Raw genomic sequence first — 15018 nt, 5'->3', positions numbered from 1 at the left:
TGCTGGGATCGGGGTGGTCTTGCCTGGGCTTAGGTTACAGAGCCAGGGGCAGGGAAACCCTGTGGCCATGGACCAGGCCCTCTGCATGGAGGGACTTTTGTATGCCTGCGCCCCCACACACCTGCACCCCCACACACCCGCGCCCAGACTGAAGGCAATCAAGAAACATTGGGCATCCTGCTGTGGCCCTCTAACTATAAACCTTCCCCAGCACTGGGGGCCCTCCCCGGAGTGAGACTCGGACACACTTCTCTGGTTCCTATCGTCCAGCTGACCAGAGAGTCACCCTCTGGAATCTCCCCGGCGCAGCCCGCCCGGAAGACCAGCAGATGGGGGGAAGTGAGGAAGGGAGCAGGCTGGGAGGCCAAACGGGGCCTCTGCTGGAAAGTTAGCAATGCCCCAACTGAGCAGCAGCTGCTGCAGCCCTGACATTTGGGGTTACCCAGTGCCCCAGGAAGCAGCCCCCACACTGTCCCTAGTGAGACCCCTCACCCCATTAATGGCCCATGGTGCTGCAGTCTGGATTCATCCATGCGCTCCACACATACAGGTCTCGGGGCTGTCAGCTCAACCTGCTATGGGTGAGGTCAGGGACAGGTACCCTAATCCCACCTGCAACAATGGACCACGACTCCTGACGCCAAAGCTGCACTCCAGCCTCTCCCAGTTGGACTGACAGAGAACAAGGGACAAACTGGGGCGGTCTCTCTGAGGATCCTCCCTAGCAGGCACCCGCCCATCCCACTCCCATGTGTTACCATCCCAGTGCCACCTCAGAACAACCTGCTGCCCCTTCACCCTTGGCACAGCATGGCGTGGGCTCTGCATGTCACTGCAGCACCACAAAGTGAGCCCGGGCAGTGCCTAATCCCGAAGTGCTTTGCCGAGGCTGGCCCCGGGGCGTGGCTGGCTGTGCTGGGTTCTGGTGCACAGGCATGTTCAAAGCAATTCCTTGCCTTTCTCTTCTCCATACCCGGTGCTCTTTTGGTGCCCAGCTCCCAGGGTGCTGCTGTGGAGGAAGAGAGAGTGCTGCCCCCACAGTACCTGTCCGCATCTCCGCTTCCTCTTGGAGGTGCAGATTGGTCAGAATGAAGCGATAGGCACAAGGGGAGGCTGGAACCAGATGGCCCCATGGTGAAGAGCTGGGGGCCTTTCAGGGTGTGTCTACAGTGCAGTTAAAACCTGCCGCTGGCCTGTGCCAGTTGCCTCAAGCTCAGGCTGGAGCCCAGACTCTAGGACCCTGCAAGGTGGGATGGTCCCAGAGACCGAACACCTACACCTCATAAATAGCCCCTGAGCCCAAGCCCGAGTCAGCTGGCACAGGCCCTTAGAAGTCCAGTCCCTGAGAGCTGATGGTGGGTGCCAGCGCTGGCCCTGCTGTGGATAGTCTGTGCTTTTGCCATGTGGATCCGGGGGTCCAGTGCTACACTGGACAGTAGCGGGTAGAAGAACTCAAAGGGGCCCCTGGCAGAGAGGCCGCTGCACCCCAGCCAGACCTTTCCAGGCACTTGGCAGAGCTCAGCATGTGGGGTTATTGGGCTCTGGGTCAGGTGTGAGGCTGTGATCCGCGGGGGCGAGGGGGGGGAGGGCGCAGGTGGAGGCAGAGCCAAAGCAGTGGATTGCATGGGGGGAGTGCGCTCCCTCCTCCCCTTCCCAGCTGCTCACACCTTCCCCAAAGGGTCCTGGTATAAAGCCCTATGTGGGTGGTGGGCCCTCCAGGGACCCCTGCCTCTGAGAAGCTATGGGGAAGGCCCAACTTCTGGCACTGGGAGGCCTGGGGCTCCCGTGGGATTGGGCAGGGGTTAGAGAATGGGGTGAGATCAAAAGAGCTGGTACCAGGTTTGTGTCCCTAGCAGCTCTGCTCTGGAGCCCTTGTGCTCAGACTGCAGCAGGGCCCCCGGCCATTCACTTCTCCCCCCCACCACCCGTGGAGCCACCATAATCCTGGGGGGCTGGTTCCTGGAGGTGCTGAGCACCCACAACTCCAGCTAAATCCCGCCCCCCAGCCCCCGGGAGCCAGGCCTGGGATCCGAAGGGGGCACTGGCCAGAGAGATTGCAGATCTGTGTTAATGAGCAAGAGTCTCACCTCGCAGGGAATCAATTTCCAAGTGTGCAGTGCAGTGCCAAGCGAAACCCTCTGCTTCCCTCTGGCACCCCCGGGTGCTGCGGGGCCCTCACCCTGCCCGATTGAGTCAGGAAGGGTGCTCCGCGGTGAAGCCTTCCTGGAGCTGCCTCCATGTCCCCCCCACTGCAGGATCCCAACCAGCTGATCCGGGCCAGTGCCCTGCGGGTTCTCTCCAGCATCCGGGTGCCCATCATAGTGCCCATCATGATGCTGGCCATCAAGGAGGCAGCATCAGACATGTCTCCGTACGTGCGCAAGACGGCTGCTCATGCCATCCCCAAGCTATACAGGTAACTGGGACAATGGGCTGCATCCCCGCCCCCCTCCTGAAATACATGCTGGGCTCACTTTGCCCGCGCATTGCACCTTGGGCCGTCATTTACACCGGTGCACAGTGGGGACTCCCACCACCAAATCCCAGCCACCCACTTTTCACGGAGGAAGGTACAGGGCACAGGGTGATGGTGCCCTGGGGCCTCTTGTGACTCAGTCAGATTGCACGGAATCAGAATTTTGGAGCCCTCTGGTTTTGTGCATGGAGGACTGTGACGTTTTGGGGATCACCCAGACCAGTATGGGGTTCTGTCACCACCTGCCTTGTGACTTTGGATGCCTTAATGCTAGGCTGCTATGGCTCAGAGCTCTGACCCCAGTAGCCAGCCTGCCAGCAAAAAGGTCTCACCCTGGCTTCCATCAGCCTAGTTACTCCTGGCAGGGTGACCGCAACAAGCACTTCCGGTCCCAACTCCCCCCAGATCCATCTGCTTGAGTTCTTAATTGCCAGACACCGGGACTTTCCCCTCTGGCTCGGCACCCCTGCAGGGGTGAAACCTGCCCCAGGTTATGAGCTCACTTTGCCACACACAGCGTGCCCACCGGAGACCTGCATGGGGCATAGATCAACAAGAAGTTTGTTTAGATTCAAAGACGGAATAGTCAAGGAAGCAAACAGCTGAGTTACACAGAAAATAAACATAAAGGCGCGGCCCTGGCTGTACACTTCTCTAGGAGCTAACTTCCCTTCTCTAATATCACTACCTATTGCCTCTGAACAGTCTCCCTGCATAGCCCCTGTTATAGAGGGGATCCCGTGTTTCATGGACAGCACCCCGCTTAGATGCTGGTCCTTCACTTCAACCCCCTTCCCTTCTAACAAGGTTTTCTTTCTCTCAGACTATGGTCATCCATGGTTACACAGAGAGGGGAAACTCCCTCCTGCCTTAGTGTTCCAAGACTGGGGTTTTCTTCTCAGTTTAAATGGCTTTCTATTAACTTTAAAGTTGTAAAGCCGTTGTCTTTTCCTTGGTAGTAGGATGCTAGGTGCATGGAGACACACTGGATGAGGCAACATCTGTTCCTGGACCAGCTGCTGTTGGGAGAGAGACAAGCTTTCAAGCCACCCAGAACTCATCCTCAGGGCTGGTGTGGAGTTAGTTTTGTGTGAACAGCTAGCGTGGGAGGCGCGCCTCCCTGCCCTATTGCGGCTCCACTCTGCTGTGAGGAGGTGCTGCCATAGCACCCCGGTTACAAGTACAGTGTTCTACACATACAGCCCCGCCTACATTCCTAGCCAGAGCCTGGATACAGATCTCCTACTGACCATCCAGGGCAGAGCATTACCAGCTTTCAGAAACGACCCTGCTTGACGTATATTAATACACAAGAACTTGGTATACAGCCAGTTGATTCAATTGCTTATTCTTTGGGGGTCAGACCCCCTGTTCTCTCACTGGGGACACAATATGTGAGCCCAGGAGCTCCTCTCCCCTGTTGTTCAATGCCAATACAGAGTGATGCAGCAGGGCATCCCACTGACCCCACCCCCCCAAAAAAAACCCTCATGAACTGCTCCCCCTAGTACCGTGGGCAGGAACCGCAGGTAGCAGGAGGGGCTGTGGGTGAGACGTTTCTCAATGAAATGAACAGTAAGTGGAAACAAGACCAGCAGCCAAACACTTCTGTTTGCCAGGTCAAGCACTGACTGCCCAGATAATGCAGCTACAGTAACTGACAAGCCATCTGGATCCTACTGATACATGGCTGTCATGGAAAACATCTGAAAGAGCCACTATTGGGCCACTGAGGGCCAAGATGTAGGGCTTTGAGCATGTGGGGATTTTGTTTAAAGTTTTACAAAACCTCCTATTTAATAGGAATGTTTGGATGGGTTTCTTAAAAAATATATTTTTCAAGGAGATCAGATTTGTGCTATTTCTTGGGTTTTGGCTTGGATCTAAACCCTAAAGATACATTCTGGTTCAACCACAGACTCTGGGCTCAGTCAGGGTGAGATTCTCTGGCTCCTGTGATACAGGAGCTTGGCCTAGCCGATCCTAATGCAGACTGGCCTTCCAATCCATGGATCTAGAAACACTCCCCAGGGCTGTTTTTGCAAACTTTGCAGGCTTGTGCTGGCGTATGCAAACCTGGGGGGGTGAAACTAGCAAGAAACTGGCTACGGTCTGTTTTTGTTGCTCCAGTGGAGAGTAAAACGATGGAAGCAAATAAACGGGCGGAATAAGAGTAAAAAGTCAATTTGATTTTTTTTTTTTAATTCTGTTTGTTTTAGCCACTGAGACAATGCGTGTGATATAGACCGGGAATCCTTGGGCTGAATTCTGGGTGTGCTTTCCCCCTTGTTCATGGTGTAACAGCCCAGAATTTGGCTGTTGGATTTTGTTTACTGGACAGTTCCTTGTCAAAACCCAGCACTCCGGTCTGCCTCAGGCTATTGGGTCCTTCATAGTCCATAGAATGAATGGACCCAGAAAGCACGTGGCCTTGCAGCATGGATCAATACAGGCCGTAATGAACCAAAGGTGGGCGGGACACTATACAATAGGATAGGCTGCTGCAGAAAGGTGACAGAGTGTCTGGCACTGTCCTAAACTCCAGGCAAGAAGGTGCATGTGGGTCAGAGGCCGAGGAATGGAAGGGATAAAGCAGGAGGCTAGGAGAATAAAGCACAACCTACATTGCACTTGACCCAGAATGAACATACAGTTCACTGAACCTGGTGTGAATACCACTAAGTGATTATGTACCTGCATCTCCCATGTTAAATATTTAACCTTTAGTTATTGTTAGAAGGAACCGAGCCGCATTAGCTAAGAACATAAGAACGGCCATACTGGGTCAGATCAAAGGTCCATCTAGCCCAGTATCCTATCTTCCAATAGTGGCCAATGCTAGGTGCCCCAGAGGCAGAGGTGAAAATAACTTAAAGGACTTACCCCTGAGCTGGGGTGAGGGGCCTCAACCGGAAGGGGTGTGGCCTCAATCGGAAGGGGCAGGGCCTTTAAATCCCATGGCCCTTTAAATCAAGATTTAAAGGGCCCAGAGCTCTGGCTGCAGTAGTGGCAGCTGGGAGCCTTGGGCCCTTTAAATCACCGCCGGAGCTACCAGTTGCAGCGGCAGCTGGGAGCCCTGGGGCTCGGGGGCAATTTAAAGGGCTCAGGACTCTGCTGCAGTAGCTGTGGCCGGGGCGGTAGCGGTGGCTGGAACCCCGGGCCCTTTAAATTGTTGCCCGAGCCCTCGCTGCCAGAGCCCTGGGGTAGCGGCGGCAGGGCTCCGGCGGTGATTTAAAGGGCCAGGGGCTCCCAGCCACCACTACCACAGTGGTGCCCCTGGCCCTTTAAATCACCGCCCGAGCCCCGGGGCTCCTGGCCGCCTCTGTTACCCGGGGGCTCCGACAGTGGGGTTCTGGCAGCAATTTAAAGGGCCAGGGGCTCCAGACACTGCCGGGAGCCCCAGGACCTTTAAATCACCGGCCTGGGGAAGCCGGTCCGGTACAGCGCGCCGGCTCTTGCTGGTACGCCGGATCAGACCGGCTTACTTTCACCTCTGCCCAGAGGGAATGAACAGAACAGGTAATCATCATGTGATCCATCCCCTGTCGCCCATTCCCAGCTTCTGGCAAACAGAGGCTAGAGACATCATCCCTGCCCATCCTGGTTAATAGCCATTGATGGACCTATCCTCCATGAATTTATCTAGGTCTTTTTGGAACCCTGTTAGTGTCTTGGTCTTCACAACATCCTGCTGCCTATTAATTTCATTTGGTGACCCCTAGTTCTTGTGTTATGAGAAGCGGTAAATAACACTCCCTTATGCACTTTCTCCACACCAGCCATGATTTTATAGATTTCTATCATATCCCCCATTAGTCATCTCTTTTCCAAGCTGAAAAGTCCCAGTCTTATTAATCTCTCCTCATACAGAAGCTGTTCTATTGCCCTTTTCTCCACCTTTTCCAGTTCCAATATATCTTTTTTGAGATGGGCGACCACATCTGCACACAGTATTCAAGATGTGGGCATACCATGGATTTATATAGAGGCAATATGATATTTTCTGTCTTATTATCTATCCCTTTCTTATTGATTACCAACATTCTGTTTGGTTTTTTGATTGCTGCTGCACATTGAGTGGAGGTTTTCAGCTGACACCTAGAGGAGGGAGAAATGAAACCAGCAGCCAAACGCTTCATAGGGACCCCTCTCTAATTGGGATCAAGCTGTTTGCTCTGCAGGGAAGCTCAAAAGCTATCTATTTACTGCTTCTGTGAGAGGGGATGGAATTGGGACTGCTCAGCTATGGATCATTGGCCCAACACTGCTAGCAACTGATGGAGATTCTCCTTAGTTCATAGGCTAGAAGCAGGGGGATCTGGGGCCTAGTTGCGCTGTTGCAGAGTTGCAAAGGTCAGTGAGGTGCAGCACAGCAGATCCTGCCTCATTCTCTTCCAACACACCACAGTCCTGCCTGCTTCTCTTGTCTCCCCTTTCGCTCAGGGGGCGGGGGATAGGGCTCTTCCAGTACCTCTCCCCTCCCCCTGCTGGTAGCATCACCCACTGCTGACTCTCCCTTGCAGCTTGGATTCGGATCAGAAGGACCAGCTGATCGAAGTGATTGAGAAGCTGCTGGCGGATAAGACCACAGTGAGTGGAGGTGGTATCCTGGGGGAGCCACATTAACCACGTGGGGTGGGGGTAGCGGGGCACTGTATTATTAAAGGATCCCTTTCCCAGATTTCAGGCAAAGGCCCATCGAATGTACAACTCCAGGGGTCCCAGGAAGATAACCCAGGAGCTGGATTCTTAAAGGGCCAGCATCCTGCCACCCTTGGATGGGGGTGCTATTAAACTGTAACCATCACTGACCCTGCTTTCCTGTTGGCTGATCCCAGTCTCCTACCCATGTGTCCTATTGGAAGTGCCTTCAGAGCAGAGTCCTGATAGAAACCCTGCCCTGGGGTTGTCCCCCCATGTTAGGGCTGAGACGGAGCCCTCCCCAGAGCTCGCTGGGGAGAGACCCAGAAACAGCGCCAGCTGGTGGGAAGCGAGAATAGCACCTCCCAGTGCAGATCACGTCGCTCTCCCTCCCGCCCTGCCCTCCCCACTACTGCTCTCTCCCCTCTGTCCCAGCTGGTGGCAGGCAGCGTGGTGATGGCCTTTGAGGAGGTTTGCCCCGAGCGCATTGACCTGATCCACAAGAACTATCGGAAGCTGTGCAACCTGCTGATCGACGTGGAGGAGTGGGGCCAGGTGGTGATCATCAATATGCTGACCCGCTACGCGCGCACTCAGTTCCTCAGCCCCAACCAGAACGTGAGTCAGACTAGGGCAGGGGACGCGTGACCCCAGTGAGGCAGGGAAGGAAGTTCATACCGGAACAGAGTGCAGAAAGGGAGGAGACTGACTTAGGGTCCTATGTCGGCTCTGTTCTAGTGCCAGGCCTCCCAGCCCTGGCACACGTGGCTGCACTGCCCCTCTCAGAGCTGCGGGACCTGAAGCAGTGATGCTCAGTCTGAGGCAACTGGGCAGCGTCTGGCTCGGGGTGCCCACGGCCCCTACGGCTGTGGCTCCTTGGTGGTGCGCCATATGGTGCTGTCATGTGGTGGCAACACAACATCCCCACCTTAGCTTGGACTAGAAACAAGGCACACTCTGAAGCATGTGAGCTAGGGAGGAGATCCTGCATCCCACGGAGGCTGTACATGGAGACGGTATTTTTCCAAAGCTCCGTTCTAGTTCAGCCACAGCCCTGGGTGTGGGTCTCCGGCCTGTGCTATGCAGGAGGTCAGCCTGCGTGATCACCGCTCCCCTCTGGATCTGTGTCCCCTCTGGATCATAAAACGACCCCTGTGAAGCTGTCCTGGGGCTCGCACAGGCTGGCCCTGATCCCCCTCCCCTTGTCCTCACCAATGCAGGGATCCCTCGGGGTCTTGTCGCTGCTCTGGGGTTGTTGGGGAGGCCAGTCCAAGCGGCTGCCAGTGGGGCCTGAGAGGAAAAGCCTGACTTGTATCAGCTCCTAGTTAGTGTCTTTGGGGTGGGTTTACTGGCTGGGGGGGCCGCTGAGGGGGAGTTAGTGCTGCATCCGCCGTCCCCCCTCCCCACACACACACACTGTGCCTGGCAGGAGTCCCTGCTGGAGGAGAACCCGGAGAAGGCCTTCTACGGCTCCGATGAGGAAGACTCCAAGAATGACAAGCCGGACGCAGCCTCTCTGGTGAAGCGCAAGCCCTATGTGATGGACCCTGACCACCGGCTGCTACTGCGCAACACGAAGCCCCTGCTGCAGAGCCGCAATGCCGCAGTGAGCTACATGGCCTCCCCGCCTCACCCTGCCCCCCCACCACAGAGCCAGAACCCCGCAGTGAGCTACATGCCCCCCTCGCCCTACCCCCCACCACAGAGCCGCAACGCCACGGTGAGCCCCACGCCCTCCTGCCTCGCCCTGCCCCCCCACCACAGAGCCGCAACACCGCAGTGAGCCCCACGCCCTCCCGCCTCGCCCTGCCCCCACCACAGAGCCGCAATGCCAGGTGAGCCCCACGCCCTCCCGCCCCGCCCTGCCCCCCCACCACAGAGCCGCAACACCGCAGTGAGCCCCATGGCCTCCCGCCTCGCTCTACCCCCCACCACAGAGCCGCAACGCTGTGGTGAGCCCCACGCCCTCCCGCCTCACCCTGCCCCCCGCCAAAGAGCCGCAACACTGCAGTGAGTCCCACGCCCTCCCGCCTTGCTCTGCCCCCTCACCACAGAGCTGCAATGCCAGGTGAGCCCCACGCCCTCCCGCCTCACCCTGCCCCCCCACCACAGAGCCGCAACACCACAGTGAGCCCCATGGCCTCCCGCCTCGCTCTACCCCCCACCACAGAGCCGCAACGCTGTGGTGAGCCCCACGCCCTCCCGCCTCACCCTGCCCCCCGCCAAAGAGCCGCAACACTGCAGTGAGTCCCACGCCCTCCCGCCTTGCTCTGCCCCCCCACCACAGAGCTGCAACACCGCGGTGAGCCCCACACCCTCCTGCCTTGCCCTGCCCCCCCCACAGAGCCGCAACGCCGCAGTGAGCCCCACGCCCTCCCGTCTCGCCCTGCCCCCCGCCACTGCAGAGTCACAATGCTGCAGTGAGTCCCCCCAGAGCTGCAATGCCACGGTAAGTCTCCTATCTCCCCCACACTGTTCCCCCACAGAGCTGTGACACCACGCTACGTGCCCCTTCGCCCTGCACCCACCTCTGAGCCACAATGCCACAGTGAGCCCACACCTTGCCCTGCCCCCCCGACAGAGCCGCAACACCGCGGTGAACCCCCAGCACCCCTACCTCGCCCTGTCCCCCCCCCACTTCAGAGCCACAACCCCGCGGTGAGCTCCATGCCTCTCTGCTTCGCCCTGTCCCCCTGAGCCACAATGCCGCAGTGAGTCTCTCGCCCTTCCCCACACAAGAGCCGCAACACCTTGGTGAGCCACATGCCCCCACCGCAGAGCCGCAACACCACGGTGAGCCACAGCCCCCCTGCCAAAGAGCTGCAACGACATGGTGAGCCCCCTGCATTCCCCAACAGAGCTGCGGTGCTGCAGTCAGCCCCTCCACTGCCCTGAGTCCAGGGTCCCGTTGGTATGACACTTCCCCTCATGCCTGAGGAGTGACAGGTGGGTTTTCCGGCACATGGGGGCTCCCCAAGGAAGGAGACACAATGCACTGTGTCTTGTGGGAGCGCGCGCCCGGTGACTCGCTCTGCATCTGAACAGGGATGTGTAGGCCCCAAGCTCAGCAAGCCCCCTGCCCTGACACCGCCGGAGCTCTGGACACTCTGCCCAGCAGGTCATTGACAGGGGTCTCGCTGGGAGCAGCGCTCTCCTGCTGGCTGCTGCCTCAGGGAAACCCAACACGTGAAGGGGCAGTACACAGAAAATGGGACATCCGTCTCTGCAGTCAGGTGCTTTAGACCCAGCCCTGGGCAGCACCCAGCCTGTAGTGGCTAGCCCATTGCTTAGTGCCCTCCTATGACCTCTTGTCTCTCTCCTCCCCCCTCCCCCACAGGTGGTGATGGCTGTAGCTCAGCTGTACTTCCACCTGGCACCCAAGGCCGAGGTTGGGGTCATTGCCAAGGCACTGGTGCGTCTTCTGAGGAGCCACAGGTCTGCAACCACCACAGCTTCTCTTCCTTTCTCCCTTTCCTCCTTCTGTCTTCTGCTCGCCCCCTCTCCCCACACACCCCTTTCTTTCTCTCCAGCAACCACCTGAACTTTCTTCCATGACTTGTGTCGCGGAGTGTGGGGGACTCAGGGCCCTGTACCCCCAGCTTCCTGTGATTCACCATGACTCTCAGCCAGCCAGTAAAGCAGGTTTATTTAGATGACAGGAACACAGTCCAAGACAGGTCTTGCAGGCACAGACAACAGGATCCCCCTCAGTTAGGTCCATCTTGGGGTCCCCGGGCACCCCAGCCCCCTTGGGAGGTCAGAGCCCTGTCTGCCTCCCAGCCGTCCCACCAGCCAGCTCCTGAAACTCTCCCTTCAGCGACCCCTCCCACAACCTTTGTTCAGTTTCCCGGGCAAACGTGTCACCTGGCCTCTAACCCCTTCCTGGGTTCTCATGTTACATGCTCAGGTATTCTCCGTTGGTCACTCTCCCATTCCCCAATGCAGACTATCCTAGCCACACTCCCCTGTCAGCATTCAAAGACCACAGTAAGAACAGTCCCCATTCGTCACAACTTGTTCCAGAGGCTGAAGTCTGTGTGTCACAAGCTGTCAGGGCTCAGGCCCTGCACAGAGCTCTTCTGGCAGCCTGACCAGATAGGTCCTATTGGCTCCATCTCAGGCGTATGAAAGTTTCTGAGATGGAACCAGTGAGGTCCTGGAGGGAGAAACCCCTGAAACAGCCCATCTCAGGGTAGAATCTGATGCTGGGGCTTGTTATTCAGTAGGGAGGGGGTAAATTTGGCCCAGATTGGGTCAAGTGGAGGGATTGTGTAAGAGCAGCCTGTTGCATGGATTCTCCTTGCTGCCTCGCTTCTACGGGGCCAGCTGATGGATCTCTCTCTCTCTCTCGGCAGTGAGGTGCAGTGGGTGGTGCTGCAGAACGTGGCCACGATGTCCATTAAGCGGCGGGTGAGTCCTGGTTCCCTGCACTTGAGAAATCGCCCTTCTTTTCTCTAGAGGCTGGGGCTGCAGCATAGAGGGATTTAGGGCTGAGCTCCCCCAAGCCTGAGGCTTGGGACTGACCCATTCCTGGGCTGTGTGCGGGGACTCTGCGGTGTCAGATCAGTCCAATCCCCCACCTCCTGTCATGGGGGACAGACCAGCAGCCTGTCTCCAATAAGGACCAGTGCTAGATGCTGCAGAGAAATCCCCCATCATGCACTTGGTCCATTGCCCTGTCCCCTGACTGACCCCCAGCTGGCATCCAGCAGGGTAACTGGGCTGCTGCTAAAGCTGCTTTGTCCATGCAGGGGATGTTTGAGCCATATCTGAAGAGCTTCTACATCAGATCCACGGACCCCACCCAGATTAAGATCCTCAAGGTGAGTCAAATGCGCAGGACGGCCTGACGCATGTTTACAGCGAGGCATTCCCTACACGCACCCCGGACATAGCCTTGGCACCGAGCTACCCAACTCCCCTGCCATAGGCGATCTGCCCCCACCACCTCTGGGAGTTTGTAGGCACTGCCTTCCCTTCTAAACACCGTCTGATCCTCTGGACCCCATGGGGAGCTCCATGCAGCCATGTGACACCTTCTCCTCCGGACATGCACAGTCTGCTGCGCCCAGAGTCTGGCTCCTCTCACTCTCCCCACAGGCAGGATCCTTGGAGGTACCTCTGTCTCTGGGCACATGGGGGGTAAATCTTTCCATCTCTCTCTCACACACACGCTCTTGTGCTCTCTCTCTCTCCTCTCCAGCTGGAAGTTCTCACCAACCTCGCTAACGAAACCAACATCTCCACCATCCTGCGGGAGTTCCAGGTACTCAGGGCCGGGGGCTGGTGGGCGGAGCTGGGTGGGGGCAGCGTGTGGCAGAGCTGGAAGCATTTCGGGGATAATTCTGTCAGCATGGGGGTAAAAGAGAGGGGCTTTGGGTGCAGTGTGCGCTCGCCTTGATTGCTCGCCTCCAGCCATGAGCAAGGGAGGAACCATTCACAGCCTGGGAGGGGCTACCTGCTGTGGCAAGTGACCTCACTGGTGCCCACTACAGAGAGAAGGGAGACTGGGGCTTCTCCTGAGAGCTCAGGGCTTTCATTGCTGGTTCCCTGCAGACTCACTCTCACAATCTCATCTCCACCTGCCATTGGGAACCATCCCCACTGCCAGAGCTGGGTGGAAAATGGGCTTTTGGGTGGGGGAAAGAAATGGAAAATGGAATATTTCAATTTGGGAATGCTGCTGCGGTGCCTCATGGGAGTTGTAGTTCGGCTGTTTCATGCTCCCATTCTCCTCCATGGACTGGACTCCCTGGTGAGACTACATCTCCCAGGATGCACCCCAATGGTGGGCGTTCCTGCATGCATCATGGGAGATGGCTGGGGAGCCTGGCCCTACAGTTCCCAAGAGGCTCCATGACTGTTTAGTGCAATCCAAATACTTTGGTTTTCAGCTGTTTGGTTATTCAATGAAAAAATGTATATTTTCTATGGAAAGTAGAGACAATTTTGATGGAAAATTTGTGGCCAGCCCTACATGGTCCTGGAGCCGGCTGGTTCTGTGGGGCTTGGCAGTGGCTGTTTCATAGTTAAACACCAAGGGGTAGGTGCAGGTTTCTGGGGGCCCAAACCCTCCCCACTTTATTAACAAAGCCCCTTTTTGTTTTTACCCTGGCCTTGGCCCAGCCCCTGCTCCTCACTGGGTTTGGAGAGTGGGCATGGAGCCACAGCCCCGGGGGAAGCAGCCAGATTGTTCTGCGATGAGTGTGGGGGAAAGCATGTGTATTGGGTCTCATGTAAACTCCTTGGGGCAAGGGCTGAGGTGTCTGTACATGCCCACACAGTGGGCCTGATCCTCATCAGGGCCTCTACGTTCTACTGGAATATAAGTAAATGACTACGTCTCCTGGGTGGATTTCCCTAAAACGGGGGGAAATGAGAAACGTCCAGCCCTACCAGGGCCTGTTCCCAAACATGGGGACTAGGGGAAAACCGGGCTTTACAGACAGCCTTGTGACCTTCGCTACAGCAGCTGCTGGGAGCCCTGAGCTAGTGCAGCCGCTGGGAGCCACCCTGCATGTAGTCTGAGCCCACGCGATCATATCTCAGACAGGGCTGCTCCGGCATGGTGTCCTGACTCCCGGTGCATGCCAGGAAAGCTGCCATGCCTCTTGTCCCACAGACCTACATCCGGAGCATGGACAAGGACTTTGTAGCTGCCACCATCCAGGCAATCGGGCGCTGCGCCACAAACATCGGGAAGGTCCGAGACACCTGCCTGAATGGCCTTGTGCAGCTTCTCTCCAACAGGGATGGTGAGAGCCTGCGGCCCAGGGCCAGGGAGGGGTGAGGGGGAGCTGTCAAGGGGCTGCCTATGGGAGATAGTGCTTTTCAGAGCTTGCAGTGGAAGATCAAGCAATGAGTGATGGCCACCGGCCCGGGACAAGCTCCAGCTGGGTTTGAGGAGGCCACGGGCTGGGAAGAGCTGGCGGAAGGGGCACCCTGCGCTGGGACGATCTTCTGGGAATTAAATGTCTGGTTGAGCAAATTCCCACAGCTGTGTGTTGTCAGCATCACAGCGTTCAATAGCACACCCCTGGCTGAGGCCCCTCATGCACTGAGATCCTGCACAGCCCCAGCAGGGTGGGGAGAGGAACCGTTCACCCCAGAGCTGGCTGTGGCCAAGTCCTGGCAGTGCGGGGGACAGAGACGTCTCTGCGCTCATTGGCGGCTGGGGATCTCTGTTGCCCCCAGAGCTAGTGGTGGCTGAGTCCGTGGTCGTCATTAAGAAGCTGCTGCAGATGCAGCCCTCTCAGCACAGCGAGATAATCAAGCACATGGCCAAGCTCACCGACAACATCCAGGTATGTCTGAGCTCGGGGCCCAGCTGTTCCCACTGCCAGAGGGGCTGGGGGCTCCAGCTGTATGGGGGTGAGTGTGGAGTGGGCTGTGCCCGTAGGAAGGAGCAGGGGTTAGTTCAGGGGGGTCCTTGGTGTCCTGAGCTGCCCTTCCTGTGGAAGTGCTGCTGCCTGTTGCCCCCTTTCTCCCCTTACCAGGCCCCTACCCAGGGGATGCTGCACTCAGTGTCTGGTCCCCTGCTTCTGCGAAGCCCTGAGTTCAAATCCCCTGTGCCACCAGGGCTGGGACTCCTCCTCCAGCGCTTGCCCCAGGGGGCCTTCTGGAGTCAGCTGGGAGGGACTGGCCCAGCAGGAGGGACCGGCCATGCTTTTCAAACTGCCAGCGCAGCCCCAGCAGGACCTGCTTGCTCCCTGGTTTGGCTGCAATGGGTGGGCATTGCCAGGCTCCCAGCTGTGTGTGTCCTGGAAGGGGCAGCACTGTGCAGGCCTGCTGCTGTGGTTCCCAAGATGGACACAGGCAGGCACCCACCTAGGACGTGACCTCAGGGGGCATCCCTGGAATGGAGTGGGGCCATCTTGTCCTCCCAGAGCTCTCTGCCCTGT

The 15018-nt window shown here is 57.5% G+C and overlaps 1 protein-coding gene across 7 annotated transcripts in view; it reads left to right on the top strand.

Moving 5' to 3' along the window:
• AP3B2 (adaptor related protein complex 3 subunit beta 2) overlaps positions 1-15018 on the top strand; it is a 68475-nt gene that overhangs the window by 31559 nt on the left and 21898 nt on the right. For all 7 annotated transcript variants that reach the window (XM_054042913.1, XM_054042911.1, XM_054042912.1 and 4 more), the window contains exons 5-14: positions 2256-2416; positions 7000-7066; positions 7553-7735; positions 8547-8723; positions 10455-10552; positions 11473-11527; positions 11869-11940; positions 12321-12383; positions 13740-13872; positions 14312-14421. In XM_054042913.1, the coding sequence (XP_053898888.1) occupies positions 2256-2416; positions 7000-7066; positions 7553-7735; positions 8547-8723; positions 10455-10552; positions 11473-11527; positions 11869-11940; positions 12321-12383; positions 13740-13872; positions 14312-14421 (1119 nt within the window). The remainder of the gene's footprint in view (positions 1-2255; positions 2417-6999; positions 7067-7552; positions 7736-8546; positions 8724-10454; positions 10553-11472; positions 11528-11868; positions 11941-12320; positions 12384-13739; positions 13873-14311; positions 14422-15018) is intronic.

The sequence above is a fragment of the Malaclemys terrapin genome, chromosome 10 (assembly GCF_027887155.1).
Source record: "Malaclemys terrapin pileata isolate rMalTer1 chromosome 10, rMalTer1.hap1, whole genome shotgun sequence".
Classification (NCBI taxonomy): domain Eukaryota; kingdom Metazoa; phylum Chordata; order Testudines; family Emydidae; genus Malaclemys; species Malaclemys terrapin.
This window is presented reverse-complemented; position numbering and strand designations above follow the sequence as displayed.